The sequence below is a fragment of the Neoarius graeffei genome, chromosome 10, assembly GCF_027579695.1.
Source record: "Neoarius graeffei isolate fNeoGra1 chromosome 10, fNeoGra1.pri, whole genome shotgun sequence".
NCBI lineage: Eukaryota > Metazoa > Chordata > Actinopteri > Siluriformes > Ariidae > Neoarius > Neoarius graeffei.
Window position 1 is genome coordinate 60,010,696 of NC_083578.1, and position 25,012 is coordinate 60,035,707.

The 25,012-nt window shown below is 41.1% G+C and overlaps 2 protein-coding genes across 2 annotated transcripts in view; both read left to right on the forward strand.

The window, feature by feature from the left end:
- fance (FA complementation group E) overlaps positions 1 to 8,929 on the forward strand; it is a gene marked incomplete at its 5' end in the record, with an annotated part of 29,747 nt that extends 20,818 nt beyond the window's left edge. The window contains 8 exons of the mRNA XM_060932726.1: positions 2,128 to 2,172; positions 2,254 to 2,310; positions 2,446 to 2,589; positions 6,516 to 6,639; positions 6,749 to 6,824; positions 6,917 to 6,983; positions 8,324 to 8,449; positions 8,776 to 8,929. Coding sequence (XP_060788709.1) covers positions 2,128 to 2,172; positions 2,254 to 2,310; positions 2,446 to 2,589; positions 6,516 to 6,639; positions 6,749 to 6,824; positions 6,917 to 6,983; positions 8,324 to 8,449; positions 8,776 to 8,877 — 741 coding nt within the window. The remainder of the gene's footprint in view (positions 1 to 2,127; positions 2,173 to 2,253; positions 2,311 to 2,445; positions 2,590 to 6,515; positions 6,640 to 6,748; positions 6,825 to 6,916; positions 6,984 to 8,323; positions 8,450 to 8,775) is intronic.
- An 8,283-nt stretch (positions 8,930 to 17,212) lies between these two features.
- rpl10a (ribosomal protein L10a) lies at positions 17,213 to 23,345 on the forward strand. Its single transcript, XM_060932727.1, has 6 exons — positions 17,213 to 17,298; positions 18,332 to 18,403; positions 18,590 to 18,670; positions 19,120 to 19,268; positions 20,835 to 21,007; positions 23,130 to 23,345. The coding sequence occupies exons 1-6, from the start codon at positions 17,213 to 17,215 to the stop codon at positions 23,298 to 23,300; spliced, it is 732 nt and encodes a 243-aa protein (XP_060788710.1). The 3' UTR covers positions 23,301 to 23,345.
- Positions 23,346 to 25,012: the final 1,667 nt, after the last annotated feature.

The following is a 25,012-nucleotide window of genomic DNA, read 5'->3' on the forward strand; positions in this document are numbered from 1 at the left end:
ATAATTACAACTAGGATCAGACAGACACCGTCTTTCATGTAAGCAAGGCTTAATCTGTCTTCAATATGGTTAATTTTTGTGCTGTTTTTGCTTGTTCAAACAGAAAAATAGATAAAAGGCATTACCGTCTCCCTGCTATCAAGAAAAATGTTAACAAATAGAAGCAAATGCTTCAAGAACAACGAAGAAATGAGTAGTTAAAGAATACGAGGAGAGGAGTTCAGCCTGAAAACTCCAGAGAAATTCATGATTGTATTTAAAATGTATTTTACAAAAACAGGAAGTCGGAAGTGAGGATGGAAGAGTTTGCTTAAGAATCTCATTTTATGGGGGCGTCGTGGCTCAGGTGGATAAGGCGCCATACCATAAATCCGGGCGACCCGGGTTCGATTCCAGCCCGAGGTCATTTCCCGATCCCTCCCCGTCTCTCTCTCTCCCGCTCATTTCCTGTCTCTACACTGTCCTATCCAATAAAGGTGCAAAAAGCCCAAAAAATATCTTTAAAAAAAAAAAAAAAAGAATCTCGTTTTATTTTTTTTTCTGCTCGCATTCGCGTTAGCGCCTTCATGAAAGTGTTTGATTTTCTTAAAGGTGAAGCCGCTTCCTTATTCGACACAGAAAACCCAGATTGCTTTCAAACAACTGGGGCATAAAAAAAATCCAACAAGGAGCGACATGCGCGATAAATCCTGAAAAAGCAGAACAGATTAAGAGCTGGAGCTTTGTTTCTGTTATCAGAGGAACACTGTCCTGTGCAAGATATTTATAGATCTTATTTTTGTTGTTTTGTTATCATCCACCTCTAGGTTTAAAAAAAAAACCACACTGTCATGACAGACCGGCTTCACTGATTCAGTTACAGGTTGCCAGGTCTGTATAAAACACCTGCAGACTAAACACTAAACCATTTTAAACTCAAACATTATCCCGTCTCTTATGACGCAGTGCTGAGTTTTTGTTTTTTTTTTATTTTATTTTTTTAAAAACCTAGAGGTGGATGATATAACCAAAAAAAAGATATAGAAATGTTCTCAAATACAGTACTGTTCAAAAGTCTTGGCACCCTATTTTCTTCATGCAAACTTTGTTATAGATTTCTATTTTATGATTTCTACATTGGGCGGCGCGGTGGTGTAGTGTTTAGCACTGTCGCCTCACAGCAAGAAGGTCTGGGTTCGAGCCCCGTGGCCGGCGAGGGCCTTTCTGTGCGGAGTTTGCATGTTCTCCCCGTGTCCGTGTGGGTTTCCTCCAGGTGCTCCGGTTTCCCCCCACAGTCCAAAGACATGCAGGTTAGGTTAACTGGTGACTCTAAATTGACCGTAGGTGTGAATGTGAGTGTGAATGGTTGTCTGTGTCTATATGTGTCAGCCCTGTGATGACCTGGCGACTTGTCCAGGGTGTACCCCACCTTTCGCCCGTAGTCAGCTGGGATAGGCTCCAGCTTGCCTGCGACCCTGTAGAAGGATAAAGCGGCTAGAGATAATGAGATGAGATGAGATTTCTACATTATGGAGTAATGAACCTACAGTCTGAGAGAGTTCTACACAAACACACTGAACTTTACAACAGCTGCATGCATGTGAAATGGAAATAAATTGACTGACTAAAGCAGGAAAAACTATTTTGGATAAAATTATTGTCCGTTACAAGTAAAAAGTAACCAATAACCAAACTTAATTAATAACAAACTTCAACTCAGTGTGTGATCTTCATTTTATGTTGCAATTCACAACTATTCTATAACACACACACACACACACACACACACACACACACACACACACACACACCCCGGGCCAGTGGGTTTAAAAGTTAATGTCAAGCCCTGTAGTAAATGCAGAAAATATTTTTACTTTGGTTTCATAAACTACTAAAAGCCAAGAGCAATCCTCTTGTCAAATTATTGTCAAAAATATACAAGCAGCTTCCCTTATGAAAGTGTACGTGTTGCTTTTCAGTAACTGTCAGTTGAAAACTGTGATATCGGGTTATACAGTTATCTGAATGTAATTCCAACCCCAGTATGAACATAGCTATGTTTAATTAAATGCTGTCATGAGATGTTAGCATATCACATTGAATGTGTTGTAAGAAATTAATGTTTACTGGATTTTTTTTTCTTCCTAGGCAGCTGTTAATTTGATTAAAGAATTATTGGACTCTGGAACAGAGGTATTACCATTTCCTGTTTATCATCACAGATTATGATTTAGTAATTGCACTGATGATCATGTTTTTCTTGTTTCTCTGCAGTGGGATGAGAGCTGTGTCTCTGCACTTAAAGTGCTGAATGAATGTGACACAAATCAGGTACGAACGATTGGAAACGCACAACACACAAAGCTGTTTAGAAATTGTCTTCGACATTTAGTTTTAGTTGATTCAATCGCAGGTAATGTGTGTGGCATTTAATACCGATCACGTTGCTTTCCTGTCTTTGTGCAGCTGGAGGCGTTTTGTGCAATGCTGGGTTTGCCTGAAGCGCCTGAGCAGAGTTTACCACATTTCTGTAGCAGCGTGCTGGCTCTGTCTCCAGATCTCAGCCACAGCACAGCCTCAGCCATCATCAAGAACCTTTTACTCAGCAAGGTGTGAACATCATACTCCTCTCACACATCTCGTTTCACAATCATTTAGTAAAGTTGTGTGTAAATGTTTGCGCAGATCAAACTGAGTATCTGGGTGACTCTGGGCTAGAAATCCCATGCTCCCTTCCTGAAAAGCTGAAGGGCATGTGTCTGCAACTCACTAGGGAGTATAAGAGACACTGCAGCTTGAGATAAACCAGATCAGTCATTTGTTGGTCACTTGGTTTTTTTAAATAGAACAATTAATGAATTTAGGGCCATGTGGCCCTAAATTCTCTGCTATTTTTTTTCTTGCTTCACAATGACCCAATTCAAGATCATGCATCACGTGGTGGGCTTTCCCCGTTCACGCAAGCATTGTGGGATACAAATTTGAAACAGGAGAGAAAAATGGAGGACGAGTGTGAGAATGAAACGTCAAAGGCTGACTACAGTAACAAAGTGAGAAGGAAAGACGTTATGTTGCGAAGGAAAGAAAACGCAGGACCAAACTAATAAATTTCGGCGCTCAGCGAGCACCTCGGTGTGATCAGCTGTTTGTTTAGCGACAGAATGATGTAACTGTCAGTGCACGGTCAAGGTAAACCTGTAGATGGCAGTAATGCAACACTGGATGCTGCATGATGGAAAACCCAACAGAAGAAGAAGCAGTAAACTTTTTTTTTTTTTTTGATGTTACAGAAATAAACATGTATCACAATGACCAAATTTCAGAGGGAACTAAATTTCACCGATTTTATGAACTTGAAAGGCCGTCTACTTTAAACTTCCTGTTACGAACAGAACGGTACAATCTTGGCATCTTCTCAGGTACATACACTACTGTATATGGCCTTCCCCAAACTGTTGCCACAAAATTGTATAGAATGTCTTTGTATAGAGGTTTTCGACCCACGTGCCCTGTCAACAAGTAGCCGGCGCCATTTTGACGGTCACAAATATGGCGACTACCGGTAGCGATACACTGTTGATCATGACGAAGTCTCATTGTCGAGCATTTTATCCGGCCTAGATGACGCGAGTAAGAAGCGATATCACCAGAAAATCAGTGATGCTGGTGTACGTGATCCGTACACGTTACCAGGCTATCTTTTTCTGGCTTTGCAGCGCGGGTGATCTTCCTGACCTGCAGTCAGGCATGTGGGAAATACCAGGGAAAAAACATAAAAGAAAAAGGAGCGAGATGCAGAAAACACACCTTCACTATCCAGCGACGTAGGGCATTTACAGGGCGAGCAGAGGGAGAGGTATTTGCAAAAATTGAGGTTAGCAGGCTTAGAGAACGACGTTTACCTGCTTCCACCAGGATTGTTCACTGACGTACGGAAGTACACCAAGCCCTCGTCTTTACCTGACTTCGGCCCACATGATCTGTATACACCTATGTCGTTAAAAACCAGGCTGGGTAACATGCCTACATCAGCGGGTCGTCCCTGGAGCCGGTGGTCGCCATCTTATTACAGCTAAGGTTTGTTCACATTTTCATTTACTTTCGGTCCTCAGGATAAACAAAATGTTATTAAATGTCATTGAAATAACTTCTTAGTCTGTTGAGACATGGCCCGTTATAAATTTGCTGTTACCAGGCAATGACCAAGAACTGTATTATTAGGGTTGGTGTAGTTGTAGTAGTGCACTAGCTGTTAGCACTAGCTAATGTCAACAACAGTAGCTGGTATGTTACTGTAGCAATGTTTACGTTCAGTCATTTGGATGACTGTTAAAACCTTTCAGTCTCAAGTTTTTCCTTTACTGGATTTACTAGTTTACTGAGCTAGCGCGCTCGCTCCCAGCCTGCCCGAGCGCGCTAGCTCAGTAAACTAGTAAATACAGTAAAGGAAAAACTTGAGACTGAAAGGTTTTAACAGTCATCCAAATGACTGAACGTAAACATTACTACAGTAACATACTAGCTACTGTTGTTGACATTAGCTAGCTTGACCTTCAAAATGGCGGACACCGGGGCGTCACGTCACCTGTGACGTCAGGTCGAAATCCTCTATACTGGAGCATTACAATTTAAGTGGGTGACATGGTGGTGTAGTGGTTTGCACTGTCACCTCACAGTAAGAAGGTTCTGAGTTTGAGCCCAGCGGCCGACAGGGCCCTTTTTGTGTGGAGTTTGCATGTTCTCCCCGTATCCGCGTGGGTTTCCTCCGGGTGCTCAGGTTTCCCCCACAGTCCAAAGACATGCAGGTTAGGTTAACTGGTGGCTCTATCGAGATCTTGCAGTCACGTGACCGGAAAGTACACAGCCGCCATCTTGTCGGTAAAAAACACCGCTGAATACTGCTGCACTCGTGTACAGAATGGATCAATTTCAACCGACGGACTACACGGCTCATTTTTCTAATGAACAGATAACTAGATATATGTCTAAAATAAACGATCTACAGATTAGTGACCCTTATGGCTTACCGGACGTAGTTTTCACGACTGTGTCGGTGGATATTGAACTGCCAGCGGAATACCCAGATGTGTATAATTACCTCATTAACTTTCCCTCGCTGTTCAGTGGTGAAGCACTGCGTGCTTATAAATCTCTGCACAGTTACCTTTACAGAAATTCAGGATTTGTCAGCGACTCAGATGTGTCATCTTGTAAACAAGAAAATAATCCTCATTGGACGGGTAAGTCACTTAAGTATTGAGTATAGCACTGACCAGCCGATTATAGAATAAGGTAATTCCAAATCGTCCGTCTTGTTTACCATGGATCTGGCGTTGGAGAGATAGAGGCTTAGCAGTGGAGATTTGAGTGGCTGTTTTCTGAGCTTAGCCAACAGGCCGGCTCTGCCTGCAGCCTCGCTTTTGCTTCTGCTCCCGGTGCCACCTCCTTCGCTTTGCTTCCGATAACAATCCACGGAGACCCCGCTGGTCTCGCTATCTCGTCCGGAATGTTGTGCATGCGATGGAAATCGCTACAAACCGTCATTTTCTGCTGGAAACCAATGTCCAGTAAGTCCATACGGTTGTAGTGGATATTGAAGTCCGGTACAGACGAACAACACGCAAAAATACACACAAAAAACACAAAAACCGTGCACAGGTAGGGAGCGCTTGTAGCCGCAGCCGTTGTAGTAGAATTGTATATAGTAGGGTTTTCCAGAAGAAAAGGTAGAAGTAGAAGGCGGAAATATGGCGTTTGACCGACAAGATGGCGTCTGTCACAATTTGGATCGGCTGTGACGTCACATGCAAGTGCTCCATTGACCGTAGGTGTGAATGTGTGTGAGAATGGTTGTTTGTCTCTGTGCAATGATCTGTCGACTTGTCTAGGGTGTACCCCGCCTCTCGCCCATAGTCAGCTGAGATAGGCTCCCACTTGCCCATGACCCGCACAGGATAAGTGGTTATGGATGGAACTTGTGAATTTGTTGCCTTACTTTTAGTTCCCCCATATGCAATATTACTTTAGTTTATGCTATTAATATGAAATGACTGGGTTTCACAAAAGTTTTACTGAATTTGTGTGTAACTAAAAACACCCAAGCTCTTTAAACTGGACAGCATAATCCAAATATTAAAAAATGCAGTCACTTGTATAAACAAGTTTATATGATTTTGAAGCTGTGTATGTATAGATTTACACACAGGAGCACGAGTACGATATGAAGATTTTTCCGAAGTGTTAGACTGTGAAGTAAATGTTCTGTTTCAGCTTCAACAAAGATGCAAACAGACGCAGAGACTTGGAGAGAAAGGTGGATTTTATAAAAGAAGCTTCATGTATGTAAACCGGCATTGTCTGAAACGCGCACACTGCCTTTGATGCGCGCTCTAAAATTTTTATTTTTTTTAAGTCTCTTATTTTAACTGTGCCCTGGTTGTGTGTTGTCCACTTGTTATCTGATGACCCAAAACAAATGTTAATACCAGGTCTGAAAGGGATCTGTAGATAAGCTGTGTATGTCGTCCCCCCCCCAGGTTCGTTCCCTCACCGAGCCACCCTCCCGCTGTCTGGTCACTGCTGTAACGTCTTTGTGCAGTCGTTACCCGAGGCCGACCTGTCAGGCTCTAATAGAGCCGCTCATAAAGGAAGGACAAACAGGTTTGGGGAAAAAATTGAAAAAAATCTAACTTTTAAATTTTTTTTTTTTTAATTCTGAAAACACAGCACATGTTCGGATGTTTACATTTTAAATCATTTTGTCCCACAGACAGCGCCCAGGCTGAACTGCTCTGTCGGTTGGTAAAAGACTACCTTGAACCCAATCACAGGCTTCTTGTATTTCAGTGAGTCAGAGATGTTAACAGGTTTTATTAGGTGCTCATTTCTGATGTTCGTTTCACATTTAGAATTAATTTTGCAAGTTACCCCTTTCCAGAATGACACTTGTGGGTTCCTGGAATGAGGGCGTGTTGTCAGTCATCCATGATATACTGGATTCAAAGGTAAGCTACGTACTTGGAGGACAGTTCCACCATGAAGCAAATTAAATGTGTTTATAATGAAATACATGATTTCCTTAGTGAATGTGCTTAGGCTGACTCTACACTAGAGGATAATCAGGCCGATCTGGGGTCCAATTTGCCCTCTTTCAATAATCACGGGTGTTCTCGATCCGAGGCTGGTCGAAATCAATTATCTGTCTAAATAATCCTGTAGTGTGAGGGGTTTACAGATGTAATCTTAAGGTCACCAACTACAGTAGATCAGAGCCTATCCAATTTCGAATCATTAGTGACACCATAAAGGTAAACTCAAAATTTAATCATAAAACTTTTGCACATTTGAAATTCACATATAAATTAGTGTATGTATAAAAGAGGTGTGACGATTAATCGATCCCTGATCTATCGATCCATTTCAATCTGCGATTCAAAAATCAATTAAAATTTAAAGAATCACGGTTCACTAACAATACTTAATTTCATCCCGATAACCTGAGATGCATAATAAATTTTGACAAACGGCATAATTTTGATATTAAAAATTCAAGTTGGTATCCGGAGCTGTACGTGGGCGCAGCCATGTTTGTGGTTTCTATAGCAATTTCGTGATATCACGCACTGCTTTGTGAACAACATGGCGGACGACTCTTAATTCCTGAAGCCACAGGCTTTTTTAAAAGCCTAGCTTGGCGGCATTTCTTACAATCTCAATGCCTTATCGGACAATCAGTGTTGTCTCTTTTTGTCTTTGAGGAAGTCATGAAGTTTTCATTGCTTTTTTGTTTCTTAGTGTTTCGCAGTTTGAAAATTAAAATGTGCCAAAAATCACTGAACTGTGATACATTCATAGTTAAATTCAGTCAGTGGAGACTTTGGAGAGAGAAAGCTGGATTTTATAAAAGAAGCTTCATGTATGTAAACCGGCATTGTCTGAAACACATGTCTGAAACACACACTCTGCCCGAGATGCTCGAGTCTGAATAAAGACTACAAAGGCAACACTACTTGTTTGTTTTTTTTATTGCTCTAGATTTCTAGGCTGACAGTTAACGGAATATTGACAATGATTTGCATCAGTTATAAAACGGAGGACAAAAAAAACGTGAATCGTGATTTGAATCAAATCGTGAAAAAACTGAATCGTCACACCTCTAATATTTAATGACATGCAAATAATTCCGGTTGGATTTTTCCACTTCAAATCCACTACCAGCTTATTTTATAATTTTTATGAATAGCTAAATTTTTATTTTCTGACTAGTACTTTCCCTTTTTAAATGATGTTTGTTTGAACATGTACTTTTTTTTTTTTTTTTTTGGTTACTTCTCATTTTCTCCAGATTGAGCTAAGTGAAGAGATCTTTTCTCTATTCATCAATCAGCTGAGCAGTCAGTCTACACACTTCACCAGGTCTATGAAGTTTGCCAAAATGATGCTCACTGTCCTGACAAAGTTCCAGTCGCATGTGAGTCAAATATTAACTGACTGGTTTATTCAGGTCTTAAGAACATGGTGTGCTTTTGTCATTTTGTATTTTTTATATATCGTAACACAGTAACATTTTAATGTTATTAACCATCTATTGTGTTTATTTTATATGTACAACATTTGTTGCTGTGTACATTTGCTTACATTTATTTAAATAATGATAAATGAGAAAATGATGACAAATGATTACTCATTACGTAAACACAGAATGGTCACTAGTGTGGCCCATTTTGAGAAATATTAATTCAGCCAATTAAAAATGTTTATATTAATTTCTTTGCTTCTGCTGCATTTCTCTTTCAGGTGAACGCTGTGTGTCAGCACACGCTGTCCTGCTGCATTTCATTTAATGAGACGTTCCTGAAGAAGTCCCTCCAAGCTGCTTTAAAACGCATTTGTCATTAATGTATAATAAAATAGTTTTGTTAAAAATAAATTAATCTTTTAATTATCATAATTCTTCTCCTTGTAATCAGTGTAAATATATTAACATGTAGCCATACTTCATAATGGCAGTGAGGTGTGCATCTTTAAATATGTCTAAACATCTGTTTCTCTCTAATTACTACATTATTGTTTATCAGATCCTGAATTTTATCCATGATTATGAAATATCAAATGATAAAGTAATTGTGATCAGTTTGTACATAAGAGTCTCTTTTTAAACAACTTATAAAATTAATCAAAGGACATTTAAAAAAAAAATACATACACGACTCGTGTGTGTGTGTGTGTGTGTATATACACAGTTGTGGTCAGAAGTTTACATACAGTGACATGTCATCTTGGGATATGAACGTCATGGCAATGTCTGTGAATAATTCACAGACATGTTTCCACGCACTTTGGGAAGAGAACCCTTCGACTGGTGCGGGAGTATGAGAGGACTTCCAGAAAACTGGCAGACTACAGGAACCACCTGCGTTTCAACCTGAGATGCCGACAATCCAACATTATCCCCACTAGCCTAGTCATGGCAATATTTGAGCTTTCAGTAATTTCTTTGAACTGTTCTTTTTCTGTGGCAGAATGTACAGCATACATCTTTAATTTAAAAAAAACCCAAAAACTAGAATTTGGTGCACAAGTTTTAATTTTCTTTGGGTTTTCTGAAATCAACACAGGGTCAAAATTATACATACAGGGTCAAAAAATATACATACAGTACACCTAATATTTGGGTAAAATGTCTCTTTGCAAGATTCACCTTGACCAAACATTTTTGTTTACCATGAACAAGCTTCTGGCAGAATTCTGGTTGGATATTTCATGACTCTCTTTGTGGTAGAATTGGTAGAGTTCAATTAAATTTTTTTTTTTTTCTTGGCATGAACTCGACTTATAAGCACGTTCCATATATTTTCAATAGGGTTGGAGTCAGGGCTTGTTTTAAGCTTGATGTTTGCCTGCTTTATCCTCCACAACCAGCTCTGATGCGTGTTTGGGTTCATTGTCCTGTTGTAACTCCCAAGTCATGTTCAAGTTTCTGAAGGTTTATGCTGAAGAATTCTGAGGTGGTCCTTCTTCATTATTCCATCCACTTTGTGCAATGAACCAGTTCCACTGGCAGGAAAACTGCCCCAGAGCATGATGATCCTACCACCACCACCAGTTGGTACAGTGTCCCTCTGTACATGGTGGTCATTGTGGCCAAACAACTCAATCTTTGTCTCATCTGACTATACAGCTTTCCTCCAGAAGGCTTCTTTCTTTGTCCGTGTGGTCAGCTTCAAACTTTAGTTAAGCTTCAAGGTGTCAATTTTGGAGCAGGGGGTTATTTCTTGGATCGCAGCCTCTTAGTCCACAGTGATCTGAACTGTAGACAGCAATCCATCTGCTTCCAGTTCATGGCAGGGCTGTGCCATGGTGGTTTCTGGGTTGTTCCTGACCATCCAAACCAATTTCCTTTAAGCTGAGGGTGACCGTTTGGGTTTTCTTGAAGCAAAGTGACTGCACCTCACAATAACTTGTTTACAATTGTTTGAACTGATCTTGGAATTTGCAGTTGTTTTAGAAATGGCTCCAAGAGACATTCCGGAGTTATGTATATCTGTGATCCTCTTTCTCAGATCTGCACTGAGCTCCTTGGACTTTCCAATTGTATTGTGTGTTGGTCAATCCAATGAGTGATGTAAACAAACCCTTCTTATGAAAGCACAGAGAAGCTACCAGCTGTAGTCAATCATGATCACTAACAGGAAGTTAAGAGACCTCAGTCTTGGCGAGATAAGACATTTTGGAAGTTTCAGCACCTCTGAATTAATAATCTAAGTGAGCATATGTAAAAAAAAAACATATTCTAATGCAAAAGTACAACCAGCTTGAATAGAAGGGCACTTGGTCGAGTGCATACCACCACCAAGTCACATGACATCAAAATCAAATCACTTGAACCTAGGATAATAATACTAAAGCTGTACACCAAATTTCATCAAAATCTGTTCAATACTTTGAGTTATGTTGGGAACAGACCAAAAAAAAAAAAAACCTGAATTCACATACATATCCGGCTTTGCATCAAAGTCTAAATCAACTGTTCCTTTGCCCATAGTCCACCTTTCCTCAAAATTGCATCAAAATCCGTTCACTACTTTGAGTTACATTGGGAACAGAAACAAACAGAGGCAAAAACATAGCCTTCTTTCTCCAACAAAGTTAGCAGAGGTAATGATGGTAGGACTGTGAGCAATGGGGATCCCCAGCAGAATTAATGCACATACCACATGCTAAGTATGAGGAAGGCAGCCATGGTCGTGGAGATTGTGGAGACCCCTTTATGTATATATCTGATATGTTATATTATAATGAAAGATATTTATAGTGTGTGAATCTGTATGAAGGTAGAATGAGATCCATTCAGCCATCTCCCCATCAGTGGAAACCACCTTGTGTTCATGGATTTCAGCTGTTTTGGAACCAGAGGCATTTTTGTGTTCTACATACTTGACCAATAGAATATGTCCCACAATACTGTCTAATTTGGGGGCTTTGGAAATAGTATGCATATAGTTTGAAGTATTTGTAGGAACTTATTTTAGTATTAGAGCAAATGGTCAAGAGAACACTGACTTGTTTTTGATAAGGTGAAGAAGATTAATAATATTCAAACTGTTTAAAGATGAAACATTGAACATTCAGGGAAGTAGATGAGGTATGCACCATTCTGGATATCTGTAAATATATTGTATATGGATATAGCTGGGGCGGCACGGTGGTGTAGTGGTTAGCGCTGTCGTCTCACAGCAAGAAGGTCCGGGTTTGAGCCCCGTGGCCGGCGAGGGCCTTTCTGTGCGGAGTTTGCATGTTCTCCCCGTGTCCGCGTGGGTTTCCTCCGGGTGCTCCGGTTTCCCCCACAGTCCAAAGACATGCAGGTTAGGTTAACTGGTAGCTCTAAATTGACCGTAGGTGTGAATGTGAGTGTAAATGGTTATCTATGTGTCAGCCCTGTGATGACCTGGTTACTTGTCCAGGGTGTACCCTGCCTTTCGCCCGTAGTCAGCTGGGATAGGCTCCAGCTTGCCTGCGACCCTGTAGAACAGGATAAAGCGGCTAGAGATAACGAGATGAGATGGATATAGCTTACTCACCTTCAGTAACCGCTTTATCCTGATCAGGATTGTGGTAGATCTAGAGCCTATCCTGAGAACACTGGGTGTGAGGTGGGAATACAACCTGGGTGGGACACCAATCCACCACAGGGCATCATGCACACACATGTTCACACTTTGGGACAATTTATCGTAGCCAATCCACTGACTGGCATGTTTTTGGAGGTGGGAAGAAACCAGAGAACCCAGAAGAAACCCACACAAGAAGGGCACACACTGAAGCTATGCACAAAATGTAACCCAAGCTCAGGATTGACCTGGGGACAGTAGAGGTGTGAAGTGGCATCAATGCACGCTGCATCACTGTGCCACCCTATAAATGTACAGTCAGGTCCATAGGTATTTGGTATTAACCATTTAGGAATTACAGCCATTTTCACAGGCTCAAAAGTGGACTGGACAAACTAACATAATGATAAATATAAGGATAATTTTGAATACTTTGATGCAAATCCTTTTCAGTCAATGATCACCTAAAGTCTGGAACCAATGGACATCACCAAACGCTGAGTTCCCTCCCTTGAGATGCTTTGCCAGGCCTTTATTTCAGTCACCTTCAGTTGCTCCTTGTGTGGGATCTTTCTGCCTTCAGTTTTGTCTTCAGTAAGTGAAAAACATGCTGAACTGGGTTGGCTGACTGCCATTTAAGAACTTTACATTTCTTTACGTTAAGAAGCTCTTGGGCTGCTTTCGCTGTTTGTTTTGGGTCATAATCTTTTTGTAGTGTGAAGCACCATTCTATCAGTTTTGCAGCATTTGACTGAATCTGAGCAGAAAGTATAGCTCTATATATTGTACTTCAGAATTCACCTTGCTACTTCTATTAGCACTCACATCATCAATAAATGCCAGTGACCCAGATCCACTGGCAGCCATACATACCCATGTCCACCAGGTTTGACGGATGATGTGGTATGCTTTGGATCATGAGCCTTTCTTTTTCCATAGTCTTCTCTTCCCATCATTCTGGTACAAGTTAATCTTGGTTTCATCTATCCAAAGAATCTGGCCAGGATTTCTAGCAAAGTCTAATCTGTCCTTTATGTTCATAACTGTTACCAGTGGTTTGCATATGTTGTGAAGGGGCTTTTCTTCACCAAGGAAAGAATTCTGTGAGTATTCACTTTAGTTGTCTTTGATGGTTTTCCAGGCCTTTAATGGCCCTTTTCCACTACCCTTTTTCAGCTCGCTTCAGCTCACTTCAGCCCGACACGGCTCGCGTTTCGACTACCAAAAACCAGAACGACTCAGCTCGCTTCAGCCCTGCTTAGCCCCTAAAACTCGCACGGTTTTGGAGTGGGGCTGAAGCGAGCCAAACCGTGCCGAGTGAGGCTGGGGGCGTGAGCAGACACTCCCCTGTGCACTGATTGGTGAGGAGGAGTGTCCTCACATGCCCACACACGCTGGGATCTGTAAACAACGTAAAACTGGAAGAAGAAGAATTACGAATTACGAGAATTTCTGAAGCCTTATGCGCCTCGCCTCATCTATACGCTCTTGCCAGTATCTGTCCGCGTTGTCGGTGACAACAAGCCACAGCACCAAGACCAGCAACACTAACGACTCCATGTCCTCCATGTTTATTGTTTATTATTCGGGTCGTGAGACTACCGCTTAAAAGCTCACTGATGTCACTGTTTGCGCCGCCTAACAACATCACCTGACGTCCACCCACTTTCGCTAACTCCACCCAATGTGTCCACCCACTTCCAGCCAGCACGGTTCAGCGCGGTTGTAGTCGAAATGCAACTCCAACAGCCCCACTCAGCTCGACTCAGCACGGCACGGCTCAGCCCGACTCAGCCGCGTTTGTAGTGGAAAAGCGGCATTAGTGTTTCTGAGCTTGCCAGTGCATTCCTTCTTTTTAAGTATGTACCTAACTATTGATGTAGCTACTTTTAAAGTGCATATCCTGGACCAATTTTGTGGTTTTTTTATATGAAAGTATGTCCCTTTACACACTCATCCAGAAGGGTAATTTTGCACAAGGCCATCTGTCTATAGCAGAAAAAAATAAAATAACAAAACACGTCTGGAAAAATCCCAAGGGAGTCTGGAGCCAGATTCGTGACGTCACCTGCGGAAGCGCCAGCAGGCTGCGCGAGCTTTGCATGGTTTAAGTGCACAATCTGTGTAGACCAAGCGCTCCCATTTCTCTCTCATTGTCCGGTCTTTTGGGAAACGATGAGTACTAATCCCATCATGATTGGTGTTGCTACACCCTCCTACCCTCCTACGATACATCTGTTAACCATTTTAATAATTACGTGATAACGTTGAAGAAATTTGCAGAAAACCACCAGGTCGTTTTCTCATAAACAAACCAGCGCTGACGTAGGATTCAGAAGGAGGCATCCCGCATGCAACGTCACGAAAATCAATGTTTGCCGGGAAATCCAAATGCCAAGTTTTTTCAGAGGCGGACCAGTTCACCTCAAATGGCTTGATTTCAACTGAATTTTTCTGGTATTGCACAAGGTAAAAAAATCGCACAAAATGCAAAATGTGACAGATATTTGACCAAAGTTTAATATAAAATAGGAGAATTACATTGATCTTGCTCCTGAATTTACCCGTGATATGCACTTTAAAGTTTCTGTTATTTCTCTGATAGGTCTTTTTTTCCAGCCTAATGATGACCTTCTTTTTATATTGACACCTCTTTGGACCATATATTGAAAGTTCTCATGAACAGCTACCAAATGCAAATTCAACATTTGGACCTTTCATCTCCTTAAACCGTCATGAAGTAATGGGAAAACAGACTACACCTGGCCCTGAAACTATCCATCCATAACCGCTCATCCTGTGCAGGGTCCCAGGCAAGCTGGAGCCCATCCCAGCTGACTATGGGCGAGAGGTGGGGTACACCCTGGACGAGTTGCCAGGTTGTCACAGGGCTGACACACAGAGACAAACAATCATTCACACCAGGCCCGTTTCAAGCTATTTGGGGGCCCTAGGCAAAGGGGGATCTGGGGCCCATAATTATCCTCCCCTCGACGAAAGGCCTTATGGCTGCCTACCCACCGAAGACTTAATAAATAAACATCACACATATTGTAATCATTCTTATGATTTTTACTTAATAAATTAACTCTTTACATTATTATAAATAATTATCAAACCCAATTAAACACAAGAATAGACAAAATATACACACACACACACACATATATATATATATATATATATATATATATATATATATATATATATATATATATATATATATATATATATATATATATAAATCAAATATGAAAATAAGACAAAGTACAACGTAATATAAAATGTGCATATAACACAACACTAAATATTTACAGTATATACACAAGTAGAAATAACTTCAAATGGTGATTAAATGATTACAAACATGAATAAGAATCTTAATAAGAACCAGCACACACAGAAAAGTGCAAAAGGTATAGAAAAACACATAAAAATTTAAGAATACACAACTAGAATCATGGGCAAAATGTCTAAAACTGCTGCTTGCGGGCTTTGGCTTCAGCAAAGGCAGCCACAATACCCTCCATGTCCAAAGACCTGCGGACATCACATTCAATTGACATCAGTGCCACTTTTTTACATAAATAGGCTATTTATGTAAAAAAAGAGCTTTCTTGTGAGCCATCCCCTGTCCTACTCCATTCATGCTCACTAGCTACTTCTGATGAAAGCCATGCAGCTCGCTGAAACTAACTCTGACTATAACATTTTGATAAACACAATAAGTTAATCTGGGAGAAGTTGACAGTCTTTCACCTATTTGTGTGGCACATATTAGAATTTTTATCCAGTCCTTGCAAGTTTGTAAGCCTGTTGTGCATGACAACGTTTACATTACTGTTATAAACACTGTCTACAAGATAACTACCATGAACGTAAGCTAGCTACCAAATTTGCTTGTCGACCCGCTTGGTATTAATGAGTGTGTACATTCTCACTTACCAGTGTCTTGGTTTTTTCTGTCTTCCTCTTCCCTATTCTTCTTTCTCTTCTGGCTCCCTGAGGGGTAATTTCGCTTCATATTTGATTTTGTTTTTTGTTTTTTTTTGCCGCAGAGCTCTGCAACCACTTGACTGGCCGGAGATGGGCATTGAGGGGTTGACAACAGACTGTCATTGCACTTTTCGGCCAAAGCATGTAGGGAGGCGCTGTTGTGCATTAGGGGGCCCCCCTTGGAACTAGGGTATTTCAACAAGTGTCATTAGGAGCTGCGCTGCCGCGCTCAAAAAGTTGTCATTGCTATTGAATACATAACCAGTCGTTCGGCAGCGGGGGCCCTTCGAGGGCTGGGGCCCTAGGCAATTGCCAAGTCTGCCTACCTTGTTGCAACGGGTCTGATTCACACTCACATTCACGCCTACGGTCAATTTAGAGTCACCAGTTAACCTAACCTGCATGTCTTTGGACTGTGGGGGAAACCGGAGCACCCGGAGGAAACCCATGCAGACACGGGGAGAACATGCAAACTCTCTAACCTAGAACCTTCTTGCTGTGAGGCAACAGTGCTAACCACTACACCACCACACTGCCCACCATGAAACTACTTATCAATCAATTGTCCAATTAATTTTGAGCCTGTAAAAGTGGACTATGTAAAAAAAATGGCTGTAACACTTAAAAGCTGAATGCAATATTTCTGTTAAACCTCTTGAATTAAAGCTGAAATTCTACACTTGGATCACATCTTGATTGCTTCATTTTAAATCCATTGTGGTGCACAGAGGCAAAACTACAAAAATAGTGTCACTGTCCCAATACTTACGGACCTGATTATGAGTGCTGTACTTCATAATAGCACTCAGCTGTACATGTTTAGATTCTGTGAAACTTTCATTGCTCTGCCCTTTGAAGAAAAAAAAATTACAATCTTCATGAAATGCTGAACTCAAATGACTAAACTATTGTAGATTAAAATATTTCTCTTGGGAAAAACTGCACATTTCTAAGAACTGTACACTTTTATTCATTTCATCCGAACAAAAATGATTTTAATACCGGATTGAGGATATTAACACTCAAAGATACATAATTTGTATAATACGTACAGTATAATATCCGTATGATAAAAATGACCTTATTTAGCCACAACAAACATGGACGCTTCTGTCGTCCGTACTTGAATGTTGGGCGCCTATAATCATCGTCACTTCCACCTGCACTTCCTTTTTCGAGCTCCGTGCGTCAGGGGAAGACGAGCTAAAATGAGGTACGGTAAGAAGTGTATTAAAAACTCGTTTAATTAGTATATTTTTAATTTTGAAACGCAAATATTTACACTAAGTAATAAACAGGGATTGTTTTTATGTTTGCGCTGCTAGAGAGGCTTCAGTAAATTAAATAAAACCTCAGTTTTTACGTTCCACCTGTGGTGAAGTACCGGCTCATCGTAATGTAAACCGGAGCTCAAAATCTTAATCCAGTGAAATCTGGGCACTACACGACTTTCAGCCTTTAATCTACATATTTACATTTATACTACACATCTTTAACATATATTTTGTTACTGTATTGGACTGTAGAGCACTAAGTTTAGTGTTATTTTAGCATGATTAGCATAGATTGCTCTGATAGAAGTGTTACAGCCGTCACCGATGACAAAACAACAGAATCAGGTTTTATTTTCCCCGGGATACAAAATATTATACCCTGTCCACACTAGGGATTTTGTACCGATACGATACTACTTTTGTACCGCAACACCTGTCCACACTAGCAACTATACCGGTACTGTAGCGGTATAACTATTGGTACGAAACCCACAAATGTATGGGTTTCGTATCGGTACTGTAGCGCTTTGCTGTAGTGTGGACAGATGAAGCGGCTCTGTATCGATACAAATATAATGCGCAAAGTCACACACCTCAATCGATGTCTTCGCTGAATAAATAGTGAAGAACGGAGATTCGTTTTCTTTGTTTCTTTCTCAACTGCCTCGCGCGTTTTATACGATTCGACTGAATAAATGACCACCAGAAATACGACTGTACATTGACAACAAAAAGGTTTCATCCGCCATATTCTCAGAAGGAAGTTACTCGGTAACCACGGAAACATTTCGCGCACGCGCATTTCAACTACCGTGAAAGAAAACCGCAAACATTTCTCGCTAGTGTGGACAGATGCACTAAACTGTACCGGTATACTTTGTATCGATACAGTTATACCACTTTCGTACCGGTATATGTGTGAACACAGCTTACGTTTATTTAAAGCAATTAATATATTTCTTTTAATTGCAGCAAAGTCTCAAGAGATACGTTGTACGAGGCTGTAAGGGAGGTCCAGGCTGGCTCCATTTCCAAGAGGAGAAAGTGAGAATCTGATATTTTGACTTTTAGTACTTGTTTTACAGTAATGACGTATGTGTACATATTTTTACTCATGTTACAATGCAGTGTTTTAATTATTTGATTGTTGTATCATGGCATGAATGCTTTGCAATAAGTGTTGTTTGTCTCTGAATATTACGTGAATATTAACCATCCTTATTTGTTCAGGTTCCTGGAAACTGTGGAGCTGCAGATCAGCTTGAAGAACTATGATCCCCAGAAGGATAAGCGTTTCTCAGGCACTGTCAGGTTTGGACCTTTACTGTTTCACCCAACCTTCTCTCGGCCTGCACCCTACTCTGCCTGAGTGTGGAATAAAATCTCTATATAAAAATGTGTATAAATTTATTTCTACACATATCTTTCTAAAATCATGCTCATCCTGAAGCTGAGCTGAATTGCTCAGGTAGGCTAGTGGTAGGCTTGGAGAAGAGCCCTGGGTAGTCTGCCTACACCCTAGACCTGGGCTGTTAAAGCAGACGGACCCTTACCCTGGGTCTTAAAACATGAGGGGAGGCTGGAGGGCTGGGCATTGTGCGTGCTTTCATCCCTAAGCCGACACTTTAATTATGACCGTGCTTTCGGCACCCTACGCCAGCCAACGTGGTATGGGTAAGACTCCAGTTCTGTGTCACCTGGCTTGTGAGAGCCTGCTTCTCTTTGTGGTATCAGTGGGTTTGTTCTTTTGTTCTTGATAGGCTGAAGACCACTCCACGCCCCAAGTTCTCAGTGTGCGTTCTTGGTGACCAGCAGCATTGTGATGAAGCCAAGGCTGCTGAAATCCCACATATGGACATTGAGGCACTCAAAAAGCTTAACAAGAACAAGAAGCTGGTCAAGAAACTGGGTACTTTTTTTTTTTTTTTTTTACTTTGTCTTCCTAAATAGTTAGCATGTAATGGTTAAATAAAACAGGAATTCTCTGTAATATTTAGTCATTTTACTAATAGTGAATCAGGGTGACTGCAAACAAAACCTTTGAAAACCAGTAGTGATGTGGTATACTACAACGTCTCCAGGATGCTTTTTGTTTACTCCAGATGTCCTAAAAGTGGCGTGTAGGCAAAGGATTGAGCATTCACAGGGCTCAACATTAATAGTAGTCCGACTGTCCGGGACAACCAAGTGTTTGGTCCGGACAAGTCAAATCTGCATCTGCCTGTCTGATAGGACACGTTGAATATTTGTTGAAAATCACCATTTTTATACTAATTACTCAAGTGTTTTGATAAAGTTCCCCCCAAAAAACCCTCAATCTGGCTGTGTTATTTTTTAAATATTTTTTGGGGGGCTTTTTTCACCTTTTTATTGGATAGGACAGTGTAGAGACAGGAAATGAGCAGGAGAGAGAGACGGGGAGGGATCAGGAAATGACCTCGGGCCGGAATCGAACCCGGGTCCCCAGATTTATGGTATGGCGCCTTATCCACCTGAGCCACGACGCCCCTGGCTGTGTTATTGTTAATGAAATTTTGGCGAAGCTGAGTACAGCAGGTGCACGTGTAAAAATAACCACATCGTAATATCTAATTATAGATCATTAGACTTTGAATTCACTGAAATCGGAGAAATTGCGATCAAGTCTCTCAATAAAATAAATCTCTGTGGTGAATCTTCATTTCATTCAGACATTTCATTGTATTTCTTTTGTATGGTACACATTAACCTTTACAAATGTCGTAAAATATTTCACGGGAGCTTCACGACAGTGCCGAGCTCATTTACGGTTTGTTTTCATTCAGAACATGATTCGATCACCCTTATCATGTCCAGCTTGTTTTCTTTCAGTTTCATTTCGTTGAAAGAAGGTGAAAAAGACAACAATCCCAACTCTTAAAATTGCATATCAAGTAATGAGTTATAACACATGCACCATAGTGGGGCATTGGGTAGTTTTTGTTTATTGTTAGTTTGAGTTTTTCTTAAATTATAAATCATTAAAACCTGATTGTCATAACTATACCTGCTTTCTGATAAACTTTTGTTAACCGCTTCTCTTTCATATAGTAATCTTTCGTTGAAAGATTACTATATGAAAGAGAAGCCCTGTCGAGCCCTGTCTTCATCCCCATGGTTTCTTGTAATATGTTCATGGTGCACAGCAAAACCGTAGTGCTCCATATTGCTGCAAGTGATGCATTGGACCTGGGTTCAGCAGTTGGTTGGTGGGCGTTTCTGAGGTTTCACATGATTAAGTGCAACAGCATGGCCACACAAGTTCAGTCACTTCTCTGAATTTTACCTTGTCATGGTGTGTAGTGGACGTGTGTTCTGCATAATCACAGTATTGAGCAATCAGCATCCTGTTGATGTCTGGTGTTACTACTTCAACACACCTGGATGATTTAGAAGCTTAATAGACATACAGTTGTCGTCAGGGTTGGATTAATTAAAACTTGCCTGTGCTCCACAGCAAAGAAATACGATGCCTTCCTGGCTTCGGAGTCCCTGATTAAGCAGATCCCTCGTATCCTGGGCCCTGGTCTGAACAAAGCTGGAAAGTTCCCTTCTCTGCTTACCCACAACGAGAACCTGAATACCAAGGTGGATGAGGTCAAATCCACAATCAAATTCCAGATGAAAAAGGTGCCGTTTGTTTGAAGAACTGTGTTTTTTTTTTATATGGACATGAGTGTTTTACTGGAAAATGCAACACTCGTATTTTTCATATGAGCTCCATCTGGGACATCAAGAATAGGGATGGCGAAAACTAAAAAAAAATCTTGACCGACCTCCGAGCCTCATTAGCCGGTTAAAGTCGGTTAACCTGTGAGTTTAAAATTCTAGAATTGGAATTATTAGAATCTATTCTAAATCTAACCGCGAGCATCCGCACATTCAGTCCCAGTCGCTGCCCTCCACTCACATTACCTTTTCCACAGCGCGAAACATTTAGTCAAACGCGGCACTGATGTCGAGGGGTTTGTATTGGAGCGGAGGACAAATGGCTCCAGCTTAGAGACATCGTGAGAAGCGTGAAATCCCCCCTCGACCCCTTGTCCTTCTCCACCTGGGTCTGTGTCTGCGGCCGTGTCAGCAAGGGGCACGCACTTTTGTTAAGTTGCAACTTGGCATTAAAAATATCAGCGTGAACATGTTCTCAATAAATTGCCATCATTTTCTAAGCGGTAAGCTTTAGCTCAGTCACTACGGGTGCTTGCATTGAGTAGCCTATTGAAAACAATCCTATCATACACTTGTCCCAGCTTAACTTTTCATTGAAGATAGGACGTTTTAGTGATACGGCCCCTGGTGTTTACAGTTAACTGCAGTAGGCTGTGTGCTGATATTGCGTACTGCTACGGACTAGGCACTTTTCTTCGAAGTGAGCCACAGAGACCTCATACTGCAATTGTTTTCCAGCTACTGGTATTACGGTTACATGGCTGCTAATTGTGCACAGCCATTGGGAATGGGATAGCTGGAGCTGAGCTGATTAGCCGCTAAGCTAATATAGCAACTGTCTGATGCTAAGTAACATCAGTGAGTAACCAGGTTTTAGTTCAGATCTTGTGTATTATTATTACGTTGACATTAATATTCACCAGACTAATCAACCATCGACTTCATTCATGCACCGTGTTCTTGTTTCTTTGATAGTCAAGAATTTCCTTGATGTTACGTACCTGGTTAACATAAAATGTAATCCAACACTGAGACTTTTCTTTCGCCGAGTGGCAGCTGTCTTCAACTGGGGCGGGAGGGCGGGACATGACTGAATGGGTGTTTCTGATTTGTCATCTGTCATCCTTACACCGCATGGCATGCCCCAAGCGTTTACAACACAGAATTCCAGGTTCTCCGCTCCGAAATCGGCAGCTTCAAAACGATTGATTTTTTTTTTTAACCGGCAACCAAAAAAAAAATTAACCGGTTGACGTTGATTCGGTCAACCATCGGTCAAACGGTCATCGGTTAACATCCCTACTCGAGAACAGCAACCATGACCTAAATCTCTGTCACTTGTGAGGATATTGAGGAATTGTTTTGATAAATTTGGGTACTTTTTGTTTGTGACTGTGTCAATGTAATAAAAAGTAAATCACACATTGGCTTGAAGATATGATGTTTATCTTCTCGTGTTGAAAAACTTGCATTTTTCATACGAAATACATCGTGGCTCTGAGTGACACATTCCAATATTTCACTCTGATTAAATATTCACGTTGCTCACTCGTGAATATTTTCACTCGAAGATAAACTTCATATCTTTGCACCATCGTGTAATGTTTTTTTTTATGTTATATGGACGCAGCCACAAAAAATACACAAGTTAATCAAAAAAGTTTAATTTTGAACTGGTTTGCCGTTTTGACAATGCGTGTCAAGTCAGTGGGAAAACAATGGGAGTGATGTCATCAGAGGAAGATACCGGGAACTGTGTCAATCAGGTCCGTAATGTGTTTCGTATGAAAAATAGACATTTTTCAATACGAGAAGATAAACTTCATACCTTCAAGCCAGTGTGTGACTTTCTTTTTATTAAATTGACACATTCATAAAGTATGCAAATTAATCACAACAATTCGATATCCTCATGAGTGAAGATATTGGAAAATGTTCCTCAATGTCCTGGATGCAGGTCATATGAAAAGTACGAGTGGCGTATATCCCAGTAAACCACTCGTTGATGTGATAAATGTGTACATGTGTGTCTTTTGTGAATTCGCTGATGTGAACAGTGTTGCTCTGGGTGTGATGTGCTCAGGTGCTGTGTCTGGCTGTGGCGGTGGGCCATGTTAGGATGACTGAGGATGAGTTGGTCTACAACATTCATCTCTCTGTTAACTTCTTGGTGTCTCTGCTGAAGAAGAACTGGCAGAATGTCCGAGCCCTCTACATCAAGAGCACCATGGGAAAGCCTCAGCGTCTCTATTAAGGGTTCTGTCCAATACCTTTCTATAATAAATGTGGCGTGATCCAAGGCTTGGCTGTTTATTTTTATTATTTTAATTTTTTTTTCTTGTTCTACCATCCGTCTGCACTGAAACAGGAACTTGTGAATTCTGTAAGCGTGTCATGGATTTATCAATAATAATGTGGCTCTTGCACCAAAAAAATGTAAGATGTCTCATCATAGAAGATGCCTGAAAAATGATCAAATGTACTGGAGATATTAGAGGTCTCCGAAAAGAGTAAAATTACTTGAGGCACACAAGGTAAAATAGACTGTTCCTTTAAAATTTATTTGTATTTATAACTTAATGTCAGAGGTTCACCCTCAGTCAGGTCACCTACATGCTGCTAACCTGCTGTAAAAATATATTCAGCATTCGAAAATCCTCAGCCACTTACAGGAGCTCATTAACGATATGAATTAATGTTCCATGAGCCCAGGTGTCCTGTTGATTGGGACAAGATCATCAGAATAGAAATATTTCATTTTGTGATAAGTGTCTAATGGTTAGAGAAGCAGTTTTGGGCCCAATGGGTCACTGGTTCGATTCCCTGGACCAGCAGGAATGGCTGAAGTGCCCTTGAACAAGGCATATTAACCCCCAGGTGCTCCCCAGACTGCTCTGGGTATGTTGTACGGTATGTCACTGGATAAGAGTGTCTCTGCTAAATGCTATTGATGCAATGTAGCAAAGATGCCATTTTGTGTAATGTGTCTGGTTCAACTATTTGTCTAGTGTACAGCCTTTCCTGAGTTTAATAAAGTGTGCTGGGAGCAGGGAAAACACTAAAATGTGCTGAACAGGGGAGTCTCCAGGACCAGGGTTGGGAACCTCTGGGAAGAGATCAAGTGAACTCAACCAAGGCCAAAAAAAAAAAAAAAATCTCTGGTAGCATCATGGATGTATTCAATATCAAGTATTCAGACTTGTACCATTCTTCTTGTGAAGTATGTCTCATTTGACCATGTTAGTGTGGTGCCAGAGGTTTAGGTGTGTGGAGCACTGGTATGAGACTAAAATACAGTTGAAACTAAGGGTGATCTAACTAGCCCCTAAGGTCTCATCCTGGTTTGTAGCTGCCCATGTGCTGGTCCACACAGATAACATTGTGATGGTCAGATATATCAATTGCTAGGAAAGCACAAATTTGGATAGTGCTCTTCACCTTACATGAAAACTCCTCAGATGTGCCCTCTCACAGTTAGCCTCACTGAGAGCACAATGGTGTAGTGGACATGCTGTTGAAAGGGCAGATGCCCTGGAGAGTGGAAACAAAACGGTGACAGAGAACAGATTTTTACATTACAGGCATTTAGCAGAAACACTTATCCAGAGCGACATACAATGAGTCCCTGGCATACCCGCAGCCTGGGGAGTAGTTGGAGGTTAGGTGCCTTGCTCAAGGGTACTTCAGCTATTCCTGCTTGCCCAGGGAATCGAATCAAGCAACCTTTTGATCCCAAAGCTGCTTCTCTAGCCTTTAGGTCATGGCTTCTTCAGAGGCAGTGCTACCTGTATAACTGATTATGGCCACACTTCACAGAATTTAGTTATTAGACCACAGTATGCTGTTTAGGCGGCACGGTGGTGTAGTGGTTAGCGCTGTCGCCTCACAGCAAGAAGGTCCTGGGTTTGAGCCCCGGGGCCGGCGAGGGCCTTTCTGTGTGGAGTTTGCATGTTCTCCCCGTGTCCG

Excerpts from the sequence above, each read along its gene's own strand:
- rpl10a (XM_060932727.1), top strand. The coding sequence starts at position 17,213 with ATGTTGGGCGCCTATAATCATCGTCACTTCCACCTGCACTTCCTTTTT. Across the intron at positions 17,299-18,331 it reads GGAAGACGAGCTAAAATGAG|CAAAGTCTCAAGAGATACGT; the intron begins GTACGGTAAGAA and ends TTTTAATTGCAG. Across the intron at positions 18,404-18,589 it reads TCCATTTCCAAGAGGAGAAA|GTTCCTGGAAACTGTGGAGC; the intron begins GTGAGAATCTGA and ends TTATTTGTTCAG.